Below are 26917 nucleotides of genomic sequence, written 5' to 3' on the forward strand. Positions count from 1 at the left end.
TAATTTGATGAGTACATATTAAACTGATTTGCAGATGTTGGGCCTCTGTTGTCTTTGAGGCTGCTGATACATATAGTACCTTTCTGAGTAATGACAAGAAAACAACTCTCAACATTTTGCCATTTCCCAGTAGCAATTCAAGGAAATTCCAAAGCACAGTGCTCCTTATGATGTTAAAAAGTTGTGTGGAGAGTCTCCTTTAAGCTAAAGCTGCACCAGGCTTTGAATTCCAACTGGATTTTAGAACCCAGAAACTTCTTTGGGGCAAGTAATTAAAAAAGTAATAACTGAGTTCTGGTTGGATTTAGACCACTTTGCCTTGCTTCACTGGTGTTGCTATTGCATGTGTTTGCTGGGCTAGTAAAGCACACCCTGGATACAACACCCAGGGCCTGCTTTGCTCTGCTCTGCCCCAGCCTTTGTTCCTACCGAGAGGAAGTTTGTCAGCGTTGGGAAGGACATCAGCACTTGCAGCAAGTTCCCACTACAGGAGATGCCATCCCCCACGTAGCCTGGCTTGCAGGTGCAGTTCACCTCTGAAAGGTACAAACATGGAGAGCTGTATGGGCAAACACCCTTTCCAAGAAAGCTTTAGGCTGCCCTGTGCCTGAAAAACTACTTGTAAGCCACAGGTTATGATTTTATTTTTAAAGTTAAAAAAGAGGCAGCGTCTCTTGCAGTGTTATCTAGCAGCCTGTGGCTGATGAAAGGAACCAAAATCTGGGCTGCTGCCCTCATTTTCATAGAGGGACGAGGCAAAGGACCTTCTTACCTTTCTCCCTGTAGCAGAAAACATCCCAAGTTTCGCTCAGGTTGACTCTTTTGCCGTAATCCACGATGCCGACGTATCCGGAGCCGCAGTTTGGGGAGGAGAAGCCGGTGGGGTAGCCCACCCTTTCACCATCCAGCCAGCCAGCAGAGCACAGGTGGTACCTCGCCTGTGGTCAGCACAGCCAGAAGGCAAAAAACTCAGAGAAAAGCTGGGTGGTGGGGCTGGGGAACTGCAGATGGAATGAACAGAGCCCCCAGGGGCACTCAAGCAGAGCCTGCCCTGCCAGCACTGGTCCAGCCTCACACTTTGCTAAAGATGTCTCTAAACAGTGAGTGTCTGTCTTTCTTCCATAGTTGGAAGGAGCCAGAAAGAGATAGCCAGTCTGACCCACTCTTCTAAAACAAGTTTTGCAAACCCAGGTTGAGATGCTCATCACACTGATATCAGCCATATGTTGTCTATAATGTGCTCAAGAAGGCAATATGGAAATGGGTCCGTTAACAGCATCTGAGGAAAAGATTCCTGGAGACTTACTTTAAAGAAATAAATTAAGCATAATTCTGAAGTGCACATTTCTTTAAGGAGTGTTAATAATTAAAATCCCCTTGAGAATACTCTGAAAGTCTGATTCTACTTCTCACCCCAGCAAAACTGGAAACAAGAACTTGGCAAGTGACTTCATTGCTGTGTGAGCAGGCATGAAACCAATAAAAGTCTGAAAACTGCTCCCAGCCAAACATACCCTGGGGCATGGGGGAAGGAAAGGAGGGAAAAATATGTTTATTAGCAGAGAGAAGCCCCCTTGCTCCTCCCTTCCTCTGTGTCTCTATTTGGGGATCTCCCCCTCCGAGGGGCTGCTCACCTTCTGTGCATACAGCAGCTGGTTGTAGGTAGCCATGGTGGCCGACTCGTTGGCACAAGCCTCCCTGGCCTGCTCGTAAGTCATTCTGTACTGCCCCACGGGGGAACGCAGGTGGAACACCCCGACTGTGGTGTCTGCAAAGAGAGACAAGGACCAGCTCTCCTGAAGGGTTTCCATGCTATGGTGCAGAGTCAGCTGTGCCGTACAAATAGCCATGGATTTTGTGACTTGTAATTAGAGCAGACTGAGTCCTCAGGGGTAACATTCCCAGCTGGACTGCCCTCACACATTGCTTCATGAATCTACAGGTGCATAAATTCACGTTCCAGCTGTAATCTCGTTGTTTCTACATTAAGTAGAGGCCTGAGTGAGCTGCCAGCTCCTGGTCACCGGCCCCAGGGTGTGCCCTCCTCACCTTGGAAGTGCAGGTCGGTGCAGTCAGCATCAGGGTGGCACTGCCCATTGTCCTGCAGGCAGCGGTCCAGGGGCAGCTGCATCACGGAGCAGTTCAGCCCATCCCCAATGTAGTTGTTCTTACACTCACACTTCCGTCTGCCCTGCTCAGGGAGAGAAGGAAAAGGCCAAGACAAGCATTTAGCTGACAGGGAACTGGTGTTTCAGGCAACATTCTGGACTGTTGGGAAAATTTCATTTGATATAAGCAGGAATGGACAAACAGAAAAGTTCTACTAACAACTAAGCCAAACATTTACACATGTGCTTGGGTGCTTTGCTGAATTAACACCGAAGCATAATTTCATCCACAAAGTTAATAACACGCATTGGAGGGTTATATGATGTGTAATTCACAAAAATAGATGGCAAACACATCACAATGATATTTAAATCACTGGGCATGAAAGCAAGCATGGAATTTAACAGCCCACTGCTAGTAATAAATGAGAGCTAGTAACAAATGAGAACTAAGCAGGAATTGGTGACATCCAGGGATCGCGATGGTTGACAGCTGGAATGGATTATCAGGAAGACTTTTCTAGATCACTCCTGGAAAGCAACTCAGGCAAGACACCAAAATGGAATGGAGAAGTGATCCTGCAAGCACCAGGACAAATGCTGGATCAAGTCACCTGCACAAGTTTTCCCTAAGCACACTGACTATGTGGGTCATGGAATTTGTATCATGTGGCTGCAGAGCTTTTTAAGTTGAGTTCAAGCAATCAACAAGTGACACTATTCTCCCAGCTGTCCCTTCGTTTAGCTTCCAAAATGTATTTAATTTTAGTCCAACAAATTCATGCTGCAAATAAGGATAGACTGTTAGGGAGAGCTAAGACTGGGACAGAAAGACTACATATGCAAAACATCCCAGCTTGTGTGTTACCCTGTTCTCTAGAGCAAAGATGCCAAACTGTTTCTCAGCCTTCAGCTGAAAGCATACCAGACTGGTGTTTGAAAACTGAAAGTAGGTTGGAGCTAATTAAAGGTTGTTTTGGAAAACAGGGATTTAGAGAGTTACAGAGTGTGATCCAGCCAGAGGAGTCTTCTGGCACCAGGAAGAAACTCCAGATTTCCTGCTGGGGACTGAAGTGATCCAACTTACAGGTCCTGTGACAGTGCAGATGGCATGCTCATGGCAGCCCCCGTTGAACCCATCAGCACAAGGGTTTATTGGAAGGCAGGTAAACCCATCTCCCTTGTATCCCTTCTGGCAGCTACAGAAGACTTTCACCCCATGCTGTGTGCATTCGGCTGCCTTGTGGCACCCACCATTGTTTTGTTTGCAAAGTTCTGCAGCTGCAGGGGAAAAAAAACAAGTGAGTAAAGTCTGCTTTCAAAGAGGATGTTTTTCATAAAGACAAACGATCGCTGGTCCTTTCACACTAAAAATTTTGGAACACTTGTTGGGGAAAAAAAAAAGCTGTTTCCATTTCCTGAGGCATTCCTGAATTTCTGCAAGTCTATCTCTTAGGGCTCTGACAGCCTTATCAGGATGTTCTTGATTCAGGAGACATGGTAGCGACCCTCAGATTTCTGGCCAGGTTGATTTTGGAAGAGGAAAGACATCTGTCTGAGAAAGAGAAACTGCTTCTGTAGCAGTGTTGGCAGGGAACTGCCTTGCCTATGGGCATAAAAAAAATCATAGAATAATTTTTATTGGAAATACCCTTTGATATCTTTGCATCCCACTGTAAATCCTCTGAGGGAAAAAGCCCTGCTGTCTTCAAAACTTGACTGAAGTGCACTTGCTGCCCATGCTCCTGCTTGGAGAAGTCAACCTTCTGATTTAGAAAAACCTGAACTCTGTATATCCTAAATTTGTTACACTTGCTGCACAGTGGAAGTTTTTAGATTGGGCAGGCAACATTTCCTAGTGGGCAGTAGCTGCATTCCTGTGTATGTGCAAGAGGGAAGAACCTGCCTCCTGGTTGTGAGTGGGGTGGGAGCTCACCTGTGCATGTGATCCCATCCCCGTTGTACAGGGGCTTGCACTGGCATGTGTTGTTCTCCGTGCAGACAGCGTTGGCCGAGCAGCTCGGGGAGCACACTGGTGGCAGGGCTGCAGGGAAGGCAGGACAGCAGAAATCAGAGGCCTCTGGGACCACAATGTCCTTGTTTCATGCAGAAGGAGAACCCTTCACACCAGTCTGGCTAACTGGAAAACTTGTAAGAATTTTATTTTTTGACTGCCAAAGCCCCTCCACAGGGGAGATATGAACTCATATGACGAAAGAGGGGACAGTGGGGTGAAGGGATTTGTCCTCAATCCAGAGCAGAGTCCTTAAGTACTCCTGACTTAGATGGCTCCTGACATTTATTAACCCATTCTGTCTTATCTATGGAAACTTTCTGTTGAACTGCAAGTAGTTTGACCCCACAGCTCCATGGCAGAGTGTGGTGAGAGCAGGCAGACCTAGCTTGGTTTCACACAGCCGGCCAGTCCATCCTGTTTCACAGAAACATCGTCCTGTCCCCGAGTGTCCTTCATCACACTGCCCATTGTTCTTGCATTCACAAGCTGGAAAAGAAACACAGAGGTCACTTGCAGAGTGGGAAAGTCTTTCTCTAGAGACACATCATCCTGTCAGTTTAGATACAGTATTATCCAGAAATAATTTAGATGAATCTAACTTCATGGTATTTCACCATGAGGCCAGTCAAGCAGAGGACCACACTTTCCAGAGTGGTTGAGCAATCATCATCCTTCGAGATTTTCAAGTCCTGACAGGACAAATGCTGAACAACATGAGCTCAGAACTGATCCTGTTTTGAGAAGGAGTTGTGCTAGAGACCCTCTGAAACCCCTTCCAATCTGAATTATCCTGTGGTCCTATGATTTTGTGATTAACATTTCAGTGTGCCTCTGAAAATGAGTATTGATCTGCACATTGCAGTGGAGTAGGAAACACCACAAAGAACTGTGGCAGGAAAGAGTTAATGCCTGAACTGAAGACCCAGACTAACCAGTCCTAATGATCAGCAGCTGTTAATTGTGGGTGTGTGGAAGGAGAGTGCTTGGCTGCTGTGTGGGAGAAGGTCCAGCTGAGTAAGGGATCCAGATATGAGGTTAGTGAGCTTTGCTGTAAAACAGAGACAAGTTGCCTATAATTTTTTTTTTTAGGTTTCAGATATTTTCATGAATAAAAGCTCTTAGATTCCTTCAGTTCCTTTTATAGGTGAGGCTTTGCTCCTTCTGCCCTCTAGCCTGAGGTGTGATGATCTGTTTAATCTATAGGTGATGTTTTTTTCTCTCCTCTTTGGGACCTGCAATAACTTATGCACTAAATCCTTTAAAAGAATTATTTATGGCTCTCTGTTTTATAATGTCACGCTGCGGCATCTTTTATGGCCTTATCCTTATTCTTGAAATACTGTTGTTTAGAGAAGAATATTATGTGGGATTTATGGAACTGTTTTTTTGCATACCTGTCCTGCTGAAAAGGAGCTTCACTCACTGGCTTTTTTCATTCTATTTGCTTAGTTAACTTTTGTCTGACATAAATCTACATCAAAAGGAAGAGGCTATAAAACTTTTTTCTCTTAAATTTCATAATCTGGTTTCAAGCTAATGGCTCATACACTCTATGCTGTGGTGTGCTATAAAGTGGATGAATTGTAGGTAGGCATAATCCTGAGAATGTGTCCAAGCCTGTTGTCTTCCCTGTACCCCTCATCCTGTGTGCCTCGGGAGCAGTACAGGTGCACAGGGCTAGGCTGGAAGCGTTAATGTTGTAATTTCTAATCTGAAGGTTTTATATCAGGAAAACATTCAAGTTTAAAGGGAGATATTGATCCTGCTCCCACCTAGTTTTCTTTAAAAGCCACGGAGAGGTGGATTTTGTGAGCAGTTGCTTGGCTGTGCCCCTTCACAAGCTGCCCTCACCTTGGCGTTCTTTTTTTCCTCAGTGGAAGCAGTGCATGGCCTGGGCCTCCTGCATTCCTTGAGGAGCCGTGCTGCTAAAATTCTGTCTTAAGGTTTGTGGGGATGGAGGAGAAAGCTGCGCTGTAGCTAAAACCGCTTGGAGGCCCTGCTTCTGTTCTGTTAGTGATGCTCTGTGTAAGAGCAGAGGTCCTGCGCACATGCAGCCTCGGCATCCCCTCTTCTGCTCCTCCCTTCCGACCCCTGGTGCCGTCCCCTGGCGTGAGGAGGCGCCCAGCTAAGGCTGATGGTAACAGGGCAGCGTTCCCTGGTTTAGGCTGGGCATGGGCACGGAGGGGATGTGGAACATACGCCGGCAGCCGAAGCCGTATCTGCCCGGCAGGCACAGCTCACACGCCGTCCCGTTGAAGCCGCCGTGGCAGCGGCACTCTCCTGTCCCCGTGTAGCCGTCGTCACAGGAGCCGTGGCCACTGCAGGGCGTCTCTGGGCCCCCTGGGCAAGCTGAAAGGTTGGAAAAGAAAAGTGTCTCTTTAGCTCAGGTGCAGGTTTGTTCATTGTCACAGTTGGTTATCTAGTGCTCTGTAAAAACCATTGAGCGGGGAATGCCGGTAAATGCATCTCTCTTGGGGTGTGTAAAAGTGGCTGTGACACTTGGGACTACTGTGAGCCCCGTGCTCTAAATTCCTTGACAGACTTCCACCAGCTCCTACCAGAAAGGTGTTGAGGATCCTTCCAGCCCTGACTTGTGCGTGCTGTTACCTGGCTGCTGGCCCGTTCAGACCCATATGTGGGTGGCACTGCCCAAATCGAGCCTTTCTTTTGTGTCTCTGTGGGTTATGTGCTGCCAGGATGATCCCAGCTCGCAGCTCAGGCTGAGCTGGACAAAACTGCATGGGATCTGCATGTGTCACAGATAGACATCTGTGAAACTGGGACACAGCAAGCTGGCAGGGCTATGTGTGGCTGGACCTGGATGGTGACCCTGTGTGTCCTGGTGGGGACCTCAGTACTGTTCCCCTAGAGGGCTGGCAGGTGAAGGAGAACAGTTTGGAAGTGTCTGCTATGGGAGACTGAGATGGAGCCTCCCAAATCATCTCAACTACAACTTCTGAGCTAACTCTGCTGATGAGTGCACCTGCCTGTGGCTGAGCAGTTCTGTGCTGGTTCTCAGGTGTGTGCTCTTGTTGCTCTGTGAACCTGAGCCTCTGTTTAAAGGACTTTCAGCAGGTGACCCACTCAGCAGGACCAGCCTCTACTCTCTGTAGTGCTCACCTGCTACTGCTATAGAGTTTAAAACTTGCTCTAAATGTGAAGAGGTAATCTGAATTGAAGAAGCAGTTAACACTTTGTGTTCTTCAGCTCTTGCAACCAAGTTCCCTCATCTTGCAGCTGGTCTCTTCTCATGCCCCTTATCCCAATTCTCCCAGTTTTGCCTGCTGAGTGCTGCACAGCTGTATTGGGGAAGGGGAGGGCACAGGATGGCCACGTGTGTGGGACTCCTACCTTGGCAGTCTGGCCCGAAGTAGCCCTTGCAGCACTTGGCTATGTGGATGACCATGGAGCAGTTCCTACGGCAGCCATCCCTCCGCAGCCCGTAGGACTCGTAGGTGCACCACTGGATTCCTTCCTGTGTGTCACAGGCGTCAGCACAGAGACAGGAGGGGAGAGCACAGCAAAATGAGCGCTGCCCGGAGTTTGTTTCTCTTCTCTTTACATCATCATTTCTGATGTACATTGATTCAAAACTTGATGTGTGAAGAATGTGGGTTTGAGACCCCCACCCCTTCTGATTCCTGACATGCTAAGCACATTCCTGAGAGTGCAGGGGCTGCTCTGGAGTCAGCTTGAAGCACTTTTACAGTGGATGCTGTGTGAGACCAAGTATCCCCCACCACCAGCACCTGGCTGTTTGCCCAGGGACAGCTTTGTCACCTAATAGTGTGGTAGCACTGTCAAAAGTTCTTTCTATTTATTCTAAGAAGCTTTTTCTGGTTTGCTGTTGTGAAGTACAGAGAAGAACATACTAGACTGCTTACATGTGAGATTTGAATGTCTTACCTTTGGTTTTGTCCCTGGAGGGCATTTAGAGTTACGGAAACAGCTAGCACAATGCCCCTGGATAAGGGGGAAAAAAAGCATATTAAAATAATTGCATTTGACTTGGACAAAAAATTTGTTTTATGAGAGAAGAAAAGATGAGCAGAGAAAAGGTAAAGCTTATTGCACTTAAAAAATTCATGGAAAATTCTGGAGAAACAAGAAAGGAGAGTGACAACAAAGTAGTTGCAATAATATAGTGCCACAAAAATACAAGAAAATAGTTTTGATACCAGAATATAAGTTCTGGAAGAGGAAACTACTCTGGGTTTAAAGAAGGAGGGAAGAGATGATGACTGTTCTTCAAATAAGTATTGATGTGGTCTGTAGCAGACCTGGATGTCTAATTTGAAGTACAGAAAAATGTTTGCTTCTCAGGAAATGCTGATGAAATTTGAGGATATGATATCTGTTTAATTTAATTTAATGGCATCATAAACAAAAGGCAAACTTGAGAAGATGGGATATACACAATTGTTGGTTTTACAATTGAAATACATGTTCCAATAAGCTTTTTTAAAGACTGACTACCTGAAAGTCCTTTTACTTCTAGGAAATTTTTTTATACTTTCAAATTGAACTGAAGTAAACTTGGAACTGTTTGAAGATGACTTACAGAATTTCCCATTTGTGGGACCCATCAAAATTCATGGGGGAAACTTCTTCCATGCTAACAGTGCCTGCTCAGGTGTGTTAAAAGCCAGAAATGTTGGAGGCTGAGAGTAGGCAGTTTTCTGTCTTGTCTTTCATACACTGTGCTGCTGGCTTAGCTGCTCTTTTTTAGTAGGGAACTTTGTAAATATTATCTCTATGAACAAATTTGTAGTTTGAACTTGCACTAATTTAAAAGCACAACAGAAAGATTTGTCCTTGCTCAAATTTTTGCTTGCACGTGTAAGGTGCTTTTTTAAAATGACTTTAAGTGGAACCACTTGTCCTGTGTGCTGCTTCATGTGGATATAGGATTTCTGTTGTGCACCTCTGAGCATTGTGCTGCACTCTTTAATCTCTGTCTAACCGTGCAGCAGATGTAGCCAGCCTGCAGCATTGGGCTTTACTCACAGGAGCACCAGAGCTGCAGGGAGTGTTACCCCAGAGGAGGTGGATGTTGGCCCCTGGGTGAGGGGCCCAAAAGGGGCACTGACCATGAACTCCATGGGGAGGAAGCTGTCGCAGCGTCCCCCCAGGCTGGGCTCTGTCAGCAGGCAGTTGATCCCGTAGGCGATGCCCCCGTCAAACTCCAGCTGCCGCTGCACCACCTTGCACTGCCCATCGTTCAGGAAAAGGGAGCCCTGGGACACGGCAGAGGGAGAGGGAGACATGGCAAGTCATGAGCTGCTCCTCCCTGGCTTCCTGCTCTCTGTAGGAACACTCCTGGGGCAAGGTGGTGTGTCAAACTATCCTGTTGGTAAAACTGATGGCTACAGGGGCTCCAACACAATATTGGGAGCTCTCTTCCTATGGCTGGAGTACTGTGTCCAGCTCTGGGGTTCCCAACACAGGAAGGATGTGGACCTGTTGGAGCCAGTCCAGAGGAGGGCCATGAAGATACTCAGAGCTGTAGCACTTCTCCTGTGAAGTGAGACAGACTGAGAAAGTTGAGGCTGTTCATCTGGCAGAAGGCTTCAGGGAGACCCTAGAGCACTTTCCTGGTCCCTAAGTGGGGATATGTGAGAGCTGGAGAAGGATTTTTAGCAGGGGCATGTAATGATAAGACAAGGGGTAATGGCTTTAAACTGAAAGAAGCTGGGTTTAGATTGGATATTGGGAAGAAATTCTTGACTATGAGTTTGGTGAGACACTGGAAGAAGTTGCCCAGAGAGCTGTGGATGCTCCATCCCTGGGAGTGTTCACAGCCAGGTTGAAAGGGACTTTGAGCAACCTGGTCTAGTGTAAGGTGTCACTGTTCCTAACAGGGGGGTTAGAACAAGACAGTCTTCAAGGTTCCTTCCAATCCAAACCATTCTGTGATTCTGTAGTATCTTTTCTGTTCACAGGTTTAGCCTATGTATATTTAGACTTAGATGCTTGCCAGGTATAATCTGATACATTTGTGAAGAAAAATGTGACGTTGTTCTGGTTTATCAGGCTATGTGTGTGCCTGCAACCTGAGCTTGGGAGCGCTTACACACCCGGGTTTGAATGCAGATGCTGCCTTCGTGGGGTTCAAAACCAGGCTGATCATAGTGCTTTTGCGCTGGGATTGTAGAAGTTAAATTGTGCTGGTTTTTCAGTGTCAAGGTGACTGAGAGCTGTTTTGAACAAATAGTACCTTACAACAGAGCAAATGACAACTCCAAAAAGTCCTGCAAACCATATAGTTTGCTGAATCTGATGGTGTGGCTCTTGGCCTGTAGTGGTGATGACCAATGAAATTTTGGTGCCACTGACCCACCCTGCAAAGGCAGAGTGTGGCATGCAGGCGTGGATCCTGCAGCAGGGGTGAGGAATAAATGTGCCAGCAGAGTGAACACTTACGATCTCTCCATTATCCCCACAGCTCATGCTGAGGTTGGAGCCTTGCAGGGTCTTCAGTGGGCTGGAGCTGGGGAGCTGGTAGGCCAACACCTGGGAAAGCAAAGGGGAGATGCACATGTCTGGGCTTGCATGTTTTGGCTGTGGCAACACTCCCAGAACACAAGGGCTTACCGCAGCATCACGGACGATGTGGAATTTGAGGTACTGCACCAGTTTGTCGGTGTTGGATTTCTTGAAGAGGAAGTCCTGCTGCTCCTGTGGCAGCCCACGGATGGCTGTGTCTGTGGGCCAGAAGAGCGTGACGGGTTTGTGAATGGGATCACTGATCAGCCCAAGCAGGTTGTTTTTCTGCAACACAGCAAAAATTGGGGCAGAAGATTAATGTTCTGTCCAAAGTGACACTGACCATGTGGGGTGGATGTCAGGTCTAACAGGGGCACGGTGCCCTGTAGGCTGCCTGGTCACCAGCCTGCAAATGCCTTGGAAAATACTTTAAAAACCAGATGTGTGAGTTGAGCTTGATATACAGTTGGACAGAGCTGAGTGGGGAAGGGAAAGGTGGCTGTGGGACTGGTGGTGACCAGGGTTGTTATGTACTATATGGTGAGCCCTTTGGTTCTCCCGAACAAAATCCTGCCAGTGATGCCATGTGCTGTTCGTGTACTTTAGTCTTTAAAAAAAAAAATTTACAATTTTCCCAATGGCTCCTGTCTATCGTGTCCTTACCTCTAGCAAAGTGCTGAACAGAACGTACCCATGCTTGGCTGCAACCATTTTAAGACTTTCCTACAAAGAAAGAAAAGTGAGTAATTTACTTAAGAAATACATTATTTGGGTATTCAAAAAGCAGATAAGAACTTGCTTTTCCCTACAAGTCACTTTTTGTTATAAAATCAAAGCTGCTGTAAAAACCCTTTGCAGAAATCCTCTTACACTGTCCTTAATTATCTGTAATTCTGGTGAATTTGAAATAGAATATTTAATATTTGTATAAGGTTTTTTTAGTGTCACTTTTTTGTTGACTTATATGATTCATATATCCGACAGTAACTGTGGAAAATCCCCTGGGTTGGGAGTGGTGATAAGCTGCACATACCTTCTTGAGGGGGAAATCCTGCATATGTGAAGGGACCAGAATTTGGTTTATGACATGGATCACACCATTTGTGCCAACAGCATCACTGAGTATAATTTCAGCTTTGTTGTTCAAAACCAATGAGTTCTGGAAAGGTAACAAAAACATTTTTTCTGTGAAACCTGTTGGCAAAGTGAGACTGATGCTGAATTGCTTTGACATAATGAGCCCAGACCACCGTTTCTTGCAGCAAACAGTACTTTCAGCTTTAATAAATTGCCTTTTGCTTTTTCAAACTCTCCTCGTGCTCATAAAGCCAGAGTCTGAGGATAAACTAGGTTGGGTCAAAGCAAGGGTTGTACAACTCCACTCTTGGCATGCCGAGTAAGTGCTGAACACTTCAGCTGAACAGGCACTCTTACTTGAAAGTCATTTATTTATTTTTGTACATCAGAGTAGGAAAGGGAATCATTCAAGTTTTTGAAAAAGCTGAGAGTGGCCTGTTTTACTGTTCTGTTCCCTGTCTCTCCACGTTTAGTTACCTGGGAGTAGCTGATGTGTATTTGTTCCCCTTGGAGAGAGGTGATGTTGGTGATGGTGGTCAGGTCCTTGTACAACAGACTGGCACAACCCACCATGTGGTACCGGAGCACTTGAGCCATCACTCCTTTGGCAACCCAGTCCTTGACCTGCAGTAGGGAATGGAGGGGTTGAGAAGCAGCTGAGCAAGGTGCCTGGAGCAGAAAGCTCCTTTTTACTGAGCCCCTTTACTTACCCGTGGGTCACTGTTCAGAATGTCTGTGCGAGGGACAAACAGGGTGAAAGGGCCGGGGCCTGAGATATCTCTGATGGACAAGGCCTGACAAATTTAAGAGGAAAAAGCAGCAATGAGTCAGTGCCTGTGATGCAACACAGGGACTGTCCTGTGGAGGGGGAGGGGGTGCCTGCAGCTCCATTGCTGCCACATGTTGAGTTCCCTTCCCTGCAACACAAGGGGAGAGAAATTCCTCGTGTGGACTCTGACTCCTAGCCTCGTCTGTCACCTTTGCTCACAGGTATTAAATAGAAGATTTTGTCTTATAGCCATATCTTTATCTCCTCTGCAAAAACAAACAGGAGATGAGGGAATTAATTACTCTTAGGAGTATGGGCTTTGCAATGACTGCTGGTAAGCTCAATTGAGGGCTCACTTAAAGCAGGAAGCCACCTGTCAACCATGGTAGCAGAATTGAAACTAGGTTATAGGTCTTTAGGTTAGCAGGCCAGTATACAAGTCTGTGCTGCCCTGAGGCTTCGGGCAAACAGAATTGCTGTCACCAGTCTCCAAAAATCAGTGAGAGCTGGCTATCTTGCAACACACAGAGCACCCTGTGATGTTTCAGGGAGGCAACTGAAATTGTTGCCATTTGGAGATGCAGAAGGGGTAGTAAATGAGTGGTATAGTCTTCCTTTGGAATTCACAAGACATGTGCTAGCAGATCTCAGATTGTGAACAAGTAAAAGGTTCAGTTTTATGCCCAGCCTGGGGGCCTTACCTTTCCCTGGGACCTTGGTCTTGATCATTAATACTCTAGATCATTAATACTATTTTAGTGACAATTAATAGTTTACGTTAGAGCATCTCAAGTATTAGTGACTTGTAATCCAAATCCAATCCCAATTGCATTGAAGGAAATTGGTGCGCACCAGATTCTTGCTTGCTTCTCTACACTCTTGGAGGAAAAAAAAGGGAGGAGAACCCCGCAAGAAAACCCCAACAAACCACAGCCAGTCAACCTTTTCTTACCTCTAAGTGGAAATAAAACTTAGATGTGTTGGAGTTCCTGAGAAGTTCCTGCAATTAAGAACAAGATTCTGTAACAATGCTGCAAATGTGAGGCAACATCTCCGGAGTGCAAACAAATGTAGCACTCAGACAAGAAAGGGAACTTCTGACTTGGAATAAGTGCTGCATTTCTGTATTGCTTCTGTTCTTACCTTACTCTGTTAAACAGCAGGCTTCTTTGAAATCTAAAACTCCCTAATGCTGCAGTCATAATGATTGTCCATTAGGGTTTTTTTGTTTGTTTTGGCAGTTAAGGTTATCTTGCAGCATCCTGTTCCTATTCCTGGTTTCTTGGATGGGGATAACTTTATATTCTGGGGTCCAACTTTGTCCAAGAAAAAAGTGGTGTGTTTCAACCATTGTATTAAGTAACTGTGTGAAGAAAAATGGGAGACAGCAAATGTGTGAAGCACTTTACCTGGAAGATGTTGCCTCGGCACTGAAATCCATCCCCAGTGTAGTTAGTTTTGCAGGTGCAGGTCCTTTCTGTCAGCTCGGTGTCATTACAGATGGCAAATTCACTGCAGCCTCCATTATTCTTGTAAGAGCAAAGTTGAAAATATAGAATTCCTTCATTGCCAGGTGTATAAAACAATTCCAATTCACCACTTTTCCTCCCCCATATATATAATTTGGAAAGGTTTAGTCGCAAGATCTCTTTGAAACCATATCTTGCTGGAACACCTGATGGCAAGTATTTTCTTCCAAACACTAAAGAGCATATAAGGATTTATAAAAAATTAGTCTCCTTTTATGCAGAGGATGTAGTTTTGATTCCCTCCTTATATATTTAGTTCATGATGATGTAAGGATGCAAAATATTTGCATGCAACTCTCACTCTGCACCTTAGGGATGAGTCTTAGCTTCTCTGCCAGTGCAGCACTGACTTACTCTAAGGGGAACTATTTACACACTGTAAATAGCTGGGATGGTGCCAGGAGCCTGAATTTATGGAGGAGCATAGCACAGGACCGTCTCATGGCCCAGGTCAGCTGTAACAGGTACGTGCCTTGTCCTTGTCTCTAAAACATCTCCTGTTAGTACCCGAGTCCAGCTTTGGGCTTGGAGCAGTGGATGCATCTCACCCAGCTGCCTGCCTCCAGAAAGCTCCCTGTACTAAACCAAGATGTTCCTCACTCAGGGGCAGCATGTTGGGGCTCAGAGCTCTGCTCAGGCACAAGTGGGTGCTCCCCTGTTACCACCTCGGCTTGCAAATAAGTTTTTATCCTGGCCTTAAGATCAAATTGGGGAAAATTGAGAAGCTTTCTTGTTTTCTTTCCTTGTGCATGTTTCATGGTGTCCTTTCTGTTGCTGATCATCTTAGGGGTCCCTTTCCCACGGGCCATGAGAGGGAGAAGAAATTCCTTTGGGAGCTACCAGTGGAGCCTGACTTGACAGGTCAGAAAGATGCCTGGCTGTAAGCAGTGGGTTTGGATGGAATTGCTGTGGATTTGGCTTGGCTTAGGCAGACTGTTGGCAGCCTTGGCTGCCTGTGAAGCTTTACTGCACAAAGGTTTGGTCATCATTGAGCCAGGTTAGCCTCTGGTATGACATTGATGCTCCTCAAGACAATCTTTATTTTTTAATGCGTGATTATCCTGGCATGATTAGTCAAGTGGAAGCAGAGCTGCTAGAACACAGCATAAGAAAAAGCAAGAGAATACAAAATCATAGGGAGCAGTGGCTCAAAACTTTAAACCTCCCTTCCTCCAGCTTCTGTTTTTGCCCTTGCTCTTTCATCTCTGCAACCTCTCAAGGTCAGAGAAAGCCACTTGAGAGGCCAGGCTGGGAGGGTGAGAGTTGTTGTTGCTGTGCTCAGAGCACAGAGGATTAATGTGCACGGGAGAGTGGATATGTGCCTGCTGCAGCTTGCCAAGAGGCACAGTAGTACAGCTGGTGTAGAGAAGCGCACTGATTGCCAATATGTGGCCTGCAGTGTGTGAGCCAGCTTGTGCTGAACAAATGTGGCTAATTCTCAGCCTGCAGTGACAAGTGAGGGACGGAATGGGTAGTGACATGGCTGGGTTGGGTGCTGTGGAAGGAAATGGTTTTGTTGGCTTTTCATAGGAATTCTATATGACAAATAATTTGCTGACTAAGGTTTTAGCACTACAGATCAGGGTCTGATTTCTGGATTGGATTTGAAGTGAGTTATTTAAGACTCAATGATGAGTCCAGGCCCTCACTTGTGTTATGCCCAGGCTCCGGTTGAGGAAAAGCCCTTCCTGCATATTTAGTTTCTCTCATAGTGACAGCACTAAAGCATGTATTGAACCAAGAATATATAAAGAATAGCCAAGTTAACGTAAATTGATTCTTAGCACACCTAACTTAGTTTAGAGTGCATACAAACCCCAAAAGTGTAATGATTATAATGACACCCGAAATTGTCTCCTTAAATGGATACTCACTTGTAAACACAGACTGATATATGTGCAGGTTTTGCCATCTCCAGAATATCCCTTCAGGCAATTACATACTGCCTACAAAGCAAAATCAGAAAACATGCATGCATTGAAAAATGCTTGAATTTTTATTTTCAGCACATAAATATATAGTTTACTTTTTTCCAGTTTCCTTTTTGTGATATGATGTGCAATTTTTTAAGCTAAAAAGTAAATTATGTCTCCCAGAGCAGTTTCTTGGCCAGTATGAGTAACCATAGAGTGAGACTGGGAAGTAATAATTTTCATTAGGCTCTCTCTGCCTTTTCCCTGCCTATCCATCTCTGGTCTCCTCTCTGTTGTCTCGTTCATTTGAAATGGCCCCTCTGACATCTGCACGTTATTGTCTTGCTGAGAGAACAGGCTAAACCCCTAATTTGTTTCCCTCATGTTTTTTACACAGGTTGGTCTTCTCCTCTCGTCCCTTTCCTTTGCCTGCTTTAAGTGATGAAAAGTATCTTCAAAACACACCTGGAATTGTGTGTTACTGGCAATGTCCCATGCAGTAGAAATGCATCTAACACTTTCTCCTGGTTACTTTATTTTGCGTTTGCAGTTCTCACGAAGGTGAAAAATAATTGCAAAGAAATGAATTATATTCTTCAATTCATTGCTTAATGGTTCTCAAATTTGAATTTACATTTAATATGTAGGAGTTTGAAAATTCAGGGAGATTTCTGCAGCAGAAATCAAACTGGGAGTTAGTCTAATAGCAGTGTTTATGTACCTCCTGGGTGAGTAAGAGCCCGAGAGAAAGGAGATGCATTTCTGTACTATAACCTTTGCAGTGCTGGGGTTCTGTAGTGGAGGTGGTTATTACTCTGATGTTAATTACATTCTCACAGGTAAAGAAGAATAAATAAACAGGTTGTAGCTACTATTTCTAGAGGTCTAGAGATCAACAGAGGAGAGAGAGGATGCTGGAATGTTGTAACCCCTATGCAAGAGCTATGGTTTAGGGCATATTTTTTCCTTGTGGGTACATTTGAACTGTGTGGGGTGAAGGGCTAGTCTAAAATGGAATTTTTTCCATGGCAGTTTCTATAACAATAAAAGAAACATAATCTAGCAATACTTTCAAACTTACAGCTTTTCACATCAAAACCTCCCAAAGGAGAAAAACAACCACTTGAAATAGCAAAACACTGCTTTCCTCTGCAGTTTTGGATTTCTTTCACTGAAATAGTTTTTTTTCAGTTTTGTCTGCACTCCCCCTCAAATAACTTTTTGAAGGAAGCATATACTTTTCAGAATTGTTATGAAATTCAGTTTCCTACTTAAAACCAAAATTGACATGGGAAGATCTTTCTTTACCTAACAATAAACACTTGATTAGGCCTATTTTTCTTCACTAACAAAGTACTCACTTGATTAGGTCCAGTCTGTGTGCATTCTGCATTTCTATCACATCCACCATTGTTCACCAGACAAGGGTTGATTTCTTTATAAAACACAAACAGTATAATAAAGAGAGAATAATTCTGAAAATCCAAGGAGAATGAATTTTCAGTAAAGCATACTAGGAATGCAGATTTATGACAAAATTAGTTCCCTCAGTTACTTAGTACCTCAGCCTAGGTCTTCAGCTGTTTTGGTGCGAGCTACAACCCTGCCAGCAGCATTTCTGAAACCAAACCTGGGAAGGTGTGGTACAGTATCTAAAAGTCTCTGTGATGGCCAGAGGAGTGTGTATGTATGAAGCTGCTGGAGATGGGGTTATCCTTGCTAGAGGCAGAGGTTGTTTGAGAAGCTTTGGTGTCACACCACGCTGCTGCAGGTGCGTGCTTTGCCAAGCAGCACCAGCCATGTGGCAGGAAACGATGCCTTTGGCATCAGGGGATAGTGTACCAGCAAGCTGCAGTGGTGGGGCAGAGTGGAAGGAGGCTCATGCCCCTGCAGGAATCCTCTCTGCTGTGACTGTCGTGTGCGATCCCCGAGCCATCCGTGTGCTCACCCATGCAGACGATGCCGTCCCCGGTGTAGCCGGCGCTGCAGACGCAGGCTCTGTTTCCCGGTGTTGTTCTCCTGCACTCTGCCCTGGCAGAGCAGCCCCCGTTGCTGCTCTCACAGGCATCAATAGCTGAACAGGGACAACAGCAGGGATTAAACCAACGTGCTGGACTGTCTTCTTGCTTCTCACCATAATCTCTCTCCATCTTTTAAAGGAATTTACTAATGTTTTTGGAACACCGAGTCTTTCTGAATTAGGAGGCCACAGACTTCATTAGTGCTGGTTATTTAATACTTATTATTTCAAGAGAGAAAGCTGAAATGATGTCTCTAGTCTGGAATGTTAGAATTCATCCAGGACTGACTTTCAGTAACTTTGTCTTCCAATTCTGCCACTTCCAGCAAAACACACACAAATAAAGGGATTTGTTATCTCTATTTGTTATGCCAGATATTTGTTATCTGTTTGTGTTATCTCTAGTTTAAATAGCCGTTTAAGTGTTCTCCGAGCTTGACATTTTCTGCACACAGATCATATAACTTCTCTTGCAGGAGGTCTAGAGTATAATTCCACCTAGCCCTGCTGTGAGAGAAAGTCCTGGCTCCTATTCAGATGGATACTCATACTGTTTCTCCAACCTTGGATGAGCTGGATGCTCACAACTTGAGGGCAAGGAGGGAGCCTTGTCTGATCTTCCGTGTGACTCAAATCAGCCTGAAAATTGCTTTAATTTTTGCTTCAAATGAGCCTAATTTGCTGTTTCAGCGATTTCAGACCAAGAATTTGATTTTTTTTCTGCAGCTGGTTTTGCCCAGGAATCCTGTATATGGGAGCAAGGGGTGAGTGCAAAGTCACTAGAGGTGACCTGTGTCACCCAGCTCTTCCTGCACATGGGGAATTGCCCCCCAATAGATTAAAATGGATTTGTCTGTCTTATGCCAGAAGAGAAAATGAAAGCAGGCAGAGTAAGAGTGGCAAAATCTGGGATTATGACCCTTCCAGCCATTGTGAGTAAGTAGAAAATTGGCTTCTGTTCTGAAAAACATTAGTATTTTAATCAGTTAAGAATTAAGAAAAAATATAATTAATTATGATCATCGTAGCTGGAAACAGTCTGTTTTGGATAACCCAGATTCTTGGAGGAACATCTAGGGTAAGTTGCTATTATCCCTTTCTGAGGGTCTCTTAAATCTCTCCAGTCTAAAGAAATGGATTTTACCACACCAGAAGTCTGAGCGAGTTCTGAAAGCTGAGGAAATAGTAGAGCTACACGGCTTCCAATAGCTGGAAGTGTTATTGTGCCCTGAATTGGCCTCTCTTTGCTGGGCTTTGTTGGGAAAGGGAGTAAAAGTCACAAACCAGGTTTCATTACTCTGCAAACAATGGGGCTGGAGTGGTGCACGGCATGTTCCCTTTTCTCTGCTCTCCCTCAGCACAATGCTTTGCATCTTGGAGATTTGGAGCCCTTTGTTTGCTCTGAGTCCGCACCTGTTGGGCTGCTATTTGTTTTGAGGGAACTGGCAACAATTCCTGTTTTTTAACTGGTGCATAGGGAATGCTCATCTCTCACCAACTCTACTGTGACCAGGGAGTGCTTCAAGTATTCGTCTTTTTTTTTTTTTTTTTTTTTTTTTTTAATTTTCAAAAGGGAAGAAACAAAGTTCACTTGCCTGTGCAGAATGTCCCGTTCCCCTCAAACCCAGCTGCACACTTGCAATAGGCAGTGCCATTTGATAGGAGAAGGCAGCTAATGAAATAAAAGGAGGGAGGCATCATTTAAAAGGGGGGGAAAATATTGGCCAAGTCTTTCGTACAGCCCTTGTTTTTGTGAGTATTTCTATAGGTAATGTTGCATAGAAATAACAAGGCATTTAACCATACACTAAGAGGTAGCTAAAACCATAAAAATGGACCTAGTTGGACCAAGCTTTTCAAATGTGCTTTGGATGTATTATTTTAGATATTAGAATTCCATGCTTTGGTCTTAGAGTATCCCATTTTTTTGGTGCAGAACTCCAGAATTTGCGTGTCTACTCACCCAAAAATCTGTGCACAATTTTTGTTTGTGTGCCTCCAATTTATGGAGGGATGCAGCCAGCACAATTCATCATTGCCTCCTACTCCTGCCATGCCTGCACCTATCCTCACACCTACAGCTGTACGTCAGTGGAGAAGAAAAATCTGCTTCTGTCAGAAACACAGTCTTGATTCCAGAGTGTGTGGGGTCCCCATGAGCAAATCTGAGTGTGTAGTTTTGCCAAAAAAGCCTGGTAAAATATTGCTACTGTGAACAGAAGGTCGCAAACACACAGTGGAGAGAACGACCTGCGTCTGGGAAAAAGGGAGTCTGCACCTCCTACAGAGCTGTGGCTGAAAATGAGGAGTCTTTCCTGCCTTTTCCTGCCTTTTTGAGATGCCTTGACTAGTGTAAATCTTGCTGCCTGGTCAGGGGTGAGGGGACAGATGCACTTCAGTAAGTGGCTCAGTGGAGCTCACTTGATCCTCTGAAAACTAGTTAGTGTCTCAGTATTGGTGCTGGACTGGTGAGAGCATTTTTGTTTGTCGTTGTTTATATATTTTGATGTAAGGCAGAGAGGGTTGAACTTTTTGGCCTCATCACCATATACATTAGATTTACATTGCCCATTATCTCTGTGAGATGTGCTGCTGAGAAGTCATGAGCAAGGTGGACTTGATTTTTGTCTTGCAAGAGATCCCCTTTTTCTCCCCTCTTCCCTAAATAAGGGCTTTTCATACATACTTAGCACTGGTGTGGCACGAAGTGTTACAGGCGTCATCTTTGATTTCTGCAAGTGGGAAAAAAAAAGGAGTAGGGATCAGAACCTTTTGGGTCAATATCCTTCTGGGTTCAGAGTCCTTTGCTCCCACCATGTGGAGCTGGAGCCAAAGTTCTGTTGCCAGACAGCTGTGCTCTCAGTCTCTATAGAAACTCCAGCTGGAGAGTCTCTATAGATCAGTGGATACCACTTAAATTCACTTGCAAGGAAGAGTTGTGTCATATTTCACCTGTTGTCATTTATCTGTATTTAGTCCTGTGAATCTTGTATAATGTTAGAATTATATAAGAGCAGGTTTTCTAAAGGAGCTGAAATTTTTCTCAGACGTAGCAACTATAGCAACATTCTTATGAAACTCTTATTGCTATTTTTTTCCTTAGTAAAATTTAAAAATGATCTTGAATGTTATTATTAACGTGTTTAAAACATTAAAAAAATTATACTATTAGATATAGAGTTTTGAAATCGTTACTGAATATATTTTATGTCTAAGTAGAATATAATTAGATTTGGATATAGGAGCTGTATTAAGCAAGCACAAAATGATTTATTTGCTAATCATTTTTTATCGCATTAGCAAGAACATAATTTAATATCTGGTGTTGTATAGCTAAATCAACTTATTGAAGCACTTGAGAGGCTTTTGATCTGAGGGTAAAAATGTGCTGGGTAATCCTGCTCTGGAAAACATATAGCTTTAATAAATGGGGTATTCTTTTGGGACAGATAGAGGGTGACACAGGCAGAGAATTAGCTAAGTAAGTGTTTCAGTATTGTGAACAGTGTCTCAACCCGCTCTCTCATAATCCAGTAATTAATTGCTGTAGCACAGGAATGTGACCCATACTTCACTGCCTGTGGGAAGCTGCACTGGGATCTGATTGTGGCTGTAGTTCTGTCATTTTCTGAAATTCTTACTTCTTACCTCGGGGGTAAAAAAAAAGACAAGACACTCACCAGTCTCACATGTCACTCCTCTCCAGCCAACATCACATTCACAGGAGCCATCCCCGTCGACCCCACTGCTGCATTTTCCATGGACACAAGTGCACACTGTGGGAGAGATGGGGAAGCCACTGTCCCTGGCAGCGTGTGCAGGAAGGACAGCAGGGGTGGCCCAGACGGCAACTGCTGATGGCACCTGCTGCTCTAGGCTGTTTGAAGAAAGGTGCTGGCTTGTGCCTTTTGGTTTCTAATCACACAGTAACTCTAGATTCAAACTGTGCTTATCTTTCCTCTATTCCCAAATGTAGGGTCTGAAACTGTATTTTAATGGGAAAGAATTGGTGAAAAATAGCAGTGCTAAAGAGGATTGTTCTTGCTGGAATCTTTTCTAAGTTTGTGGTGTGCCAGAGTAGAAGGCACTGTCTCCAGCCCAGGGATTAGAGAGAAAACACCGTAATGCAGAAAGACAATGTGTAAAGGATATTTTTAAGTCTGGCATGTTCCTCTGGAAGTGCTGTGCCTTTCTAGAACCCAGACTGAACACGGATGGAAGATAACAAGGGAATGTCTGGGTCCCTGCTGAGGTAGCCAAGCTGTGCTGTGGCCGGGGGATGCTCAGTACCTTGGTCACAGTTGCGGCCGTATCTGCCCTGGCTGCAGCTCTCGCAGGCTGTGCCCTCGAACCCGTCCTGGCACTGGCAGGAGCCGGTGCCGTTGATGCCATCCAGGCACACGCCGTTCCCAAAGCAGGCGTTCCCGGCCTTCCCTGGGCACGGCTGGCACTGCTGCCCGAAGAAACCCGCGCAGCACTCCCTGCTCTGGAAAGCCAGAAATGCTGTGCTGAGGGCAGGGTGGCAACAGGGTGAACGAGACATTGGGATTTTTACAAGGGCTTTTGGTGGTAGGAAAAGGGGGAATGGCTTCAAACTCAAAGAGGGTGGGTTTATGTTGGGTATTAGGAAGGAATTCTTTACTGTGGTGAGGCATTGGAACAGGTTTCCCAGAGAAGTTATGGGTGGCCCCATTCCTGGAAGTTCAAGGCAAGGCTGTAGGGGACTGTGAGCAACCTGGTCAAGGAGAGGACGTTTCTGCCCATGGCAAGTTGGTTGGAACTAAATGATCTTTAAGGTCCCTTCCAACCCAAACGAGTCCTCGATTCTGTGAATTTTAGCAGCACATCAGCTCTGCTAGTCTGTGACCACACTCCTCAATGTGCCAGGACACAGCCTGCCACCCCAAGTCATTGGTGGGACCCAGGTGCCCTTCACCACCTCAGGGAGAGGTGGAGACTTGCTGGGGACCATCAGAGGGTTACCCTTCCCAAACCTGTGCTCCCTTTGCACCATGTGGGCCTTCCTGTGCTGCAGCTATCATCAGTCTTTAACCTTTTAATCTCTACTGTGTCCAGAATAAAGGTCAGTAAATATACTGTCAGAAACTGCCTTGACATGCTGTGTGTGCTTAGTGGGAATGATGAGGAGGATGAAGCTCAGGGGAGAGGGCTCCTGGCTTTTACCACAATAGAAGCAGTGAACTCACAATGATGGTTTTTGCACACTTGGGCTGGCACCCGATCTGGATGGTGTACTGCCTCATGTAGTTTTCTGTGAGGACACAGTATTTCTTCTCCCCTGCCTGGAGAAATTGGAGAAATATTGGAGAAACAGATGCACTTCTGAATAGTATTGATCAGCTACTTTCAAATGTGTTAAAAAAATGGGACATTAACTTTATGCACGCTGTGCACTGACTCACACATTCACAATTAAAATGAAGGAAATGCTTTTAGAAATAAAAATGTATTAGCTAAATAATTTCTAGTGAACATATGATCAGCTTAACTCAGTGTCTTGTGGTGTTTTAAAGATGTCTAAAATTGTCTTTGCTCAGAAAAGAAGAGATTCTATTCAGAAATTTAATTTTTTTTTTTCATTTTTAAAATTTTCTGGTATTTCTAATTCTTCTTGGAAAACTGAGCTATGAAGCTGTGCAAAAACAGCTGTTGTGAACACAACTGGGGAAAGATTGTTTGCTGAAGAAATAGCAAGAAATTCTAAACATCTGCAGTTCTCACGTATTGGTCCTGGGCATCCAAAATCTCTCTAATCTCCCAGTTTTCTTGTGACCATAGCTTACAGCATATTGCTGGGGATGGATTGGGTTTGCCCTTCTGTACATCTCTGATTTGAAGGGCTCAAAGCTGGTGCTGTAATTTCTTCTGGAGCAGGCATATTCCAGACCACATTTAACTCCCCTAATTTTACATGGTAGAGGTAAACTTTGCAGTTTGAGGAGTCTTAGTTTTCCAAGTGCATATGAAAAACTGGTCTTCAAAGACAAACTATCTTTAAGCTGCCCTTTTGCTACCTTGATCCCAGGTAGACTTTTTAAAACAAAAATCTCTGAGATCAGGATGGATTGAGTCTCCTGATTATAAGCAATGTGTGAAGCAGGATGAGGTAAATACTACATCTTTTGTTGTAATGGAGGCAATTACATTAAAAATAGGATTGAATGCATGTGTAGTCGGTTTTGATAGGAAAAATCCAACAACCATAGCATTAATGAAAAAATACTTACTATTTCTTTTGTTCCTGGGGGACAACTTGATTGTCGTGAACAAATTCTGCACTTTTCCTTAAGCAACACAAATGGGAGGTAGTTAACAGACTGTACAGAGCTGCAGGCAGGTTGTTTCATAGAAAAAGAATGATTTCCAGCCATATTTCTAAATCTAGTGCTTGAGGTACATTATCAGGATAACCTATTAGGTAAAGATGGTGAGGGAAGCTGTCCTGCTCAGCCAGGAAGAATATCCCTACGGGTGGCTCTGTAGGGACACTCTTCACCCCGGGGGAAGAAGGAAAGATCATTTGGTTATTTTTATTTGCTCTTCCAAAGTGATGCTTCCCACTTTATAAACGAGTGGTCTGGTTACAAAGAGGCATTAAAATAGTGCATTACCAACATTATCTGGATATTAGAGCTCAGGTATTTCTTATTCTTGGGCTACTCTGCTTATATTTTTCCAGGTTGTCAGAATGCTGATTTCAGGACCAAAGTTGTCTTAAGAGATCCTAAAACTCTGATAGGAATATCCTTTGTGGAAAATGTGTGCATTCCTTGCTGGGAAGCAGCATCACATATCCAATACATTTGAGCTTTGTTTGGCTATAGGTCTCTCTGAGGGGCTTTAAGCTTCTATATGAATGGGACAACTTACAATGATCACAGTATTATTGATATCACATCTGTTCTTCTGGATTTCCAGGACCTTTCCCAGTCCATGAATAATTCCTTTGTCTGTGGCAACGTTTGCATAGGTTATAGGAGCATTGTTTATGTATACCTGCAAAAGACATGCAATCAGTCAGAGAGCAGCAGAGCTGTTCCATGGCTCTGTAGGAGGTGGAAGAAAGAGAGAAATGCACAGGGATCACTTAAGGAAAACCAACAAAGGTAGTTAGCATCAGGCACTTGCTCATATTCCAGCTGCTGCATTTAACTGCTTCACTGCACAGGAGGGCATGGGATGACTTGCAGCCTGTTGGAATTTCTTAGCTACAGGATTTGGCAGAGCAGCTTTTTCCAGAGAGTGTAAAGGCTATGAAGAAGGAGCCTAAGGCATGCCAAAAGGTAGCTTTGCTGTGTCTGGGGAATGTGACATTCCCAGAAAACCCTCCCAGCAGCTGCTCTTCCAAGGAGGACTTTCATCCTCTCAGTGCTGCCCTACCCTCACCAGCAGCAGTCCCACTGTGGGGGCTTTTTTGAGGCTCAGCTGTGGGCAGAGCAAAGAACAGAAACTTTGTCTTCCTTTGCCTATGCCCAGACGGAGTTCTGAGACAGAGAAGGAGGACCAAGTTCCCTACCTGGCTCTGACTCTTAATCTTGCTGTGCCTGATTTTTTCCATGATCGGTATTGAAAGGCAATTAATATTTGTTGCCCAGTGCTTTGAGCTCTTAGGATTGAAAGTGGAGTGAATCCACAGAAAATAGAATTAATGTTTTATAATTGAGGGCAAGTTTCTAATAGCCCTTGGAAGTCAGATTAATGACTGCTCTGGAATTCAGGCTTGTAGTTGCTAGAGACAGACACTTAAATTCAATTCTAAACGTGAGCAGCACAACTGAAATCAAATTCAGTGAAAGATTCCTTCAGGGGTGACTTTGAATTATGCAGGTCTGAGACAGGCCTTGCATTTGAGTGACAACTTTTGTGCTGTTGAGTCACAGAAGCTAATGAGGGATGCACACTTCCTTTTGACTCCATGTCAGTTTAAAGCTGAAGCTGGACTGTAAAAAGCAGGAAACCTGTTTCTCTTAGCAAATGCAGACAGCAGTACCTGGCTGTTGTGGAGGAAGAACCCAACCTGGTAGGAGAACCCTAGCATGGTCTCCCTGTGCATGCCATTGTGCAGGTTGTTCTTCAGGAACTTCTCATCCAGCACAACATGGTAGCGGATTTGGCCTTCATCCTGCCAACACACAATTGCATTCAGAGTTATGTAATAAAGAATGAAAATTTCTTAGGGATATAGCGTTTTCCAGAGGGTTTAAGCCAAACATAGTTTCCTGAATTTGAAGAGAAACTTCTCCAGTAGGCAGGTTATCTCATATTTCCTCCTGTAGAGAGCCTGCATTCTTGCCACGATGGAAGTGTTATTGACCATGGAGGGTGAAAGGCTCCATTGAACTGGGAGGACCAAGGTTAGCTTGAGCCTGTAGCATGTTTCTGTGCATAGGGTTGGCTGCTGAATTCAGAGAAAAGTCAGATGACATTTTAGGACTCTGAACTTCATGGGTTCATTTGACATGAAGGGTTGCATATTCATGAGTGTTTTTATCATCTTTCCATATCTATTCCTTATTCCTTTGGGAATCCCTGAATAACCTACAGGGGAATAAACTGTGGTAAATGTTTAGAGTAATTTTTTTAATCTATTTATATTTTTATATCTATATATATAATATTTAAGGGCATCTTCAGTTAAAAAAGACTGCTTTGAATTGTCTTTAATTGAAATTGGTTGGTAGAGTGTATTCATATTTCATTGAAAAATGATGAAGTTACTCTTTATACATAAAAAATTTTAGTGAGTTTCCCAAGGCTTCTGCATCTTGTTCTGAAGAAGGAGACTCCCAGGGCTCTCTCTGACTAGGAGGAAGAAGCAGAAGCAGGATGTGTTGGTGAGAGATGGACCAATGTGAGAGAAGCTGGGGCATCTGGAGAGTTTAGGAGCTGCCTAACTAACACACAGTGCTGCTGCAACTTTGTCTTTGCAGTAAAAGGTGCTTGTGGGAAATCCTGTTGCTCACTGTCCCCTTGTTCT

The 26917-nt window shown here is 44.5% G+C and overlaps 1 protein-coding gene across 1 annotated transcript in view; it reads right to left on the reverse strand.

The window, feature by feature from the left end:
- STAB2 (stabilin 2) overlaps positions 1–26917 on the reverse strand; it is a 73063-nt gene that overhangs the window by 4793 nt on the left and 41353 nt on the right. The window contains exons 35-64 of the mRNA XM_088165410.1: positions 25931–26062; positions 24811–24936; positions 24168–24224; positions 23127–23222; positions 22210–22405; positions 21600–21695; positions 20606–20651; positions 19515–19591; positions 17848–17973; positions 17261–17334; positions 15861–15932; positions 13867–13986; positions 13410–13457; positions 12399–12482; positions 12166–12312; positions 11645–11770; positions 11275–11334; positions 10720–10896; positions 10549–10638; positions 9216–9362; positions 8032–8088; positions 7477–7600; positions 6325–6474; positions 4507–4611; positions 4045–4152; positions 3196–3389; positions 2050–2191; positions 1635–1768; positions 773–938; positions 430–536 (exon numbers count right to left, since the gene is read on the reverse strand). Of these exons, the coding sequence (XP_088021536.1) occupies positions 430–536; positions 773–938; positions 1635–1768; positions 2050–2191; positions 3196–3389; positions 4045–4152; positions 4507–4611; positions 6325–6474; positions 7477–7600; positions 8032–8088; positions 9216–9362; positions 10549–10638; positions 10720–10896; positions 11275–11334; positions 11645–11770; positions 12166–12312; positions 12399–12482; positions 13410–13457; positions 13867–13986; positions 15861–15932; positions 17261–17334; positions 17848–17973; positions 19515–19591; positions 20606–20651; positions 21600–21695; positions 22210–22405; positions 23127–23222; positions 24168–24224; positions 24811–24936; positions 25931–26062 (3384 nt within the window). The remainder of the gene's footprint in view (positions 1–429; positions 537–772; positions 939–1634; positions 1769–2049; positions 2192–3195; positions 3390–4044; positions 4153–4506; positions 4612–6324; positions 6475–7476; positions 7601–8031; positions 8089–9215; positions 9363–10548; positions 10639–10719; positions 10897–11274; positions 11335–11644; positions 11771–12165; positions 12313–12398; positions 12483–13409; positions 13458–13866; positions 13987–15860; positions 15933–17260; positions 17335–17847; positions 17974–19514; positions 19592–20605; positions 20652–21599; positions 21696–22209; positions 22406–23126; positions 23223–24167; positions 24225–24810; positions 24937–25930; positions 26063–26917) is intronic.

This window comes from Sturnus vulgaris, chromosome 5 (assembly GCF_052056855.1).
Source record: "Sturnus vulgaris isolate bStuVul1 chromosome 5, bStuVul1.hap1, whole genome shotgun sequence".
Classification (NCBI taxonomy): domain Eukaryota; kingdom Metazoa; phylum Chordata; class Aves; order Passeriformes; family Sturnidae; genus Sturnus; species Sturnus vulgaris.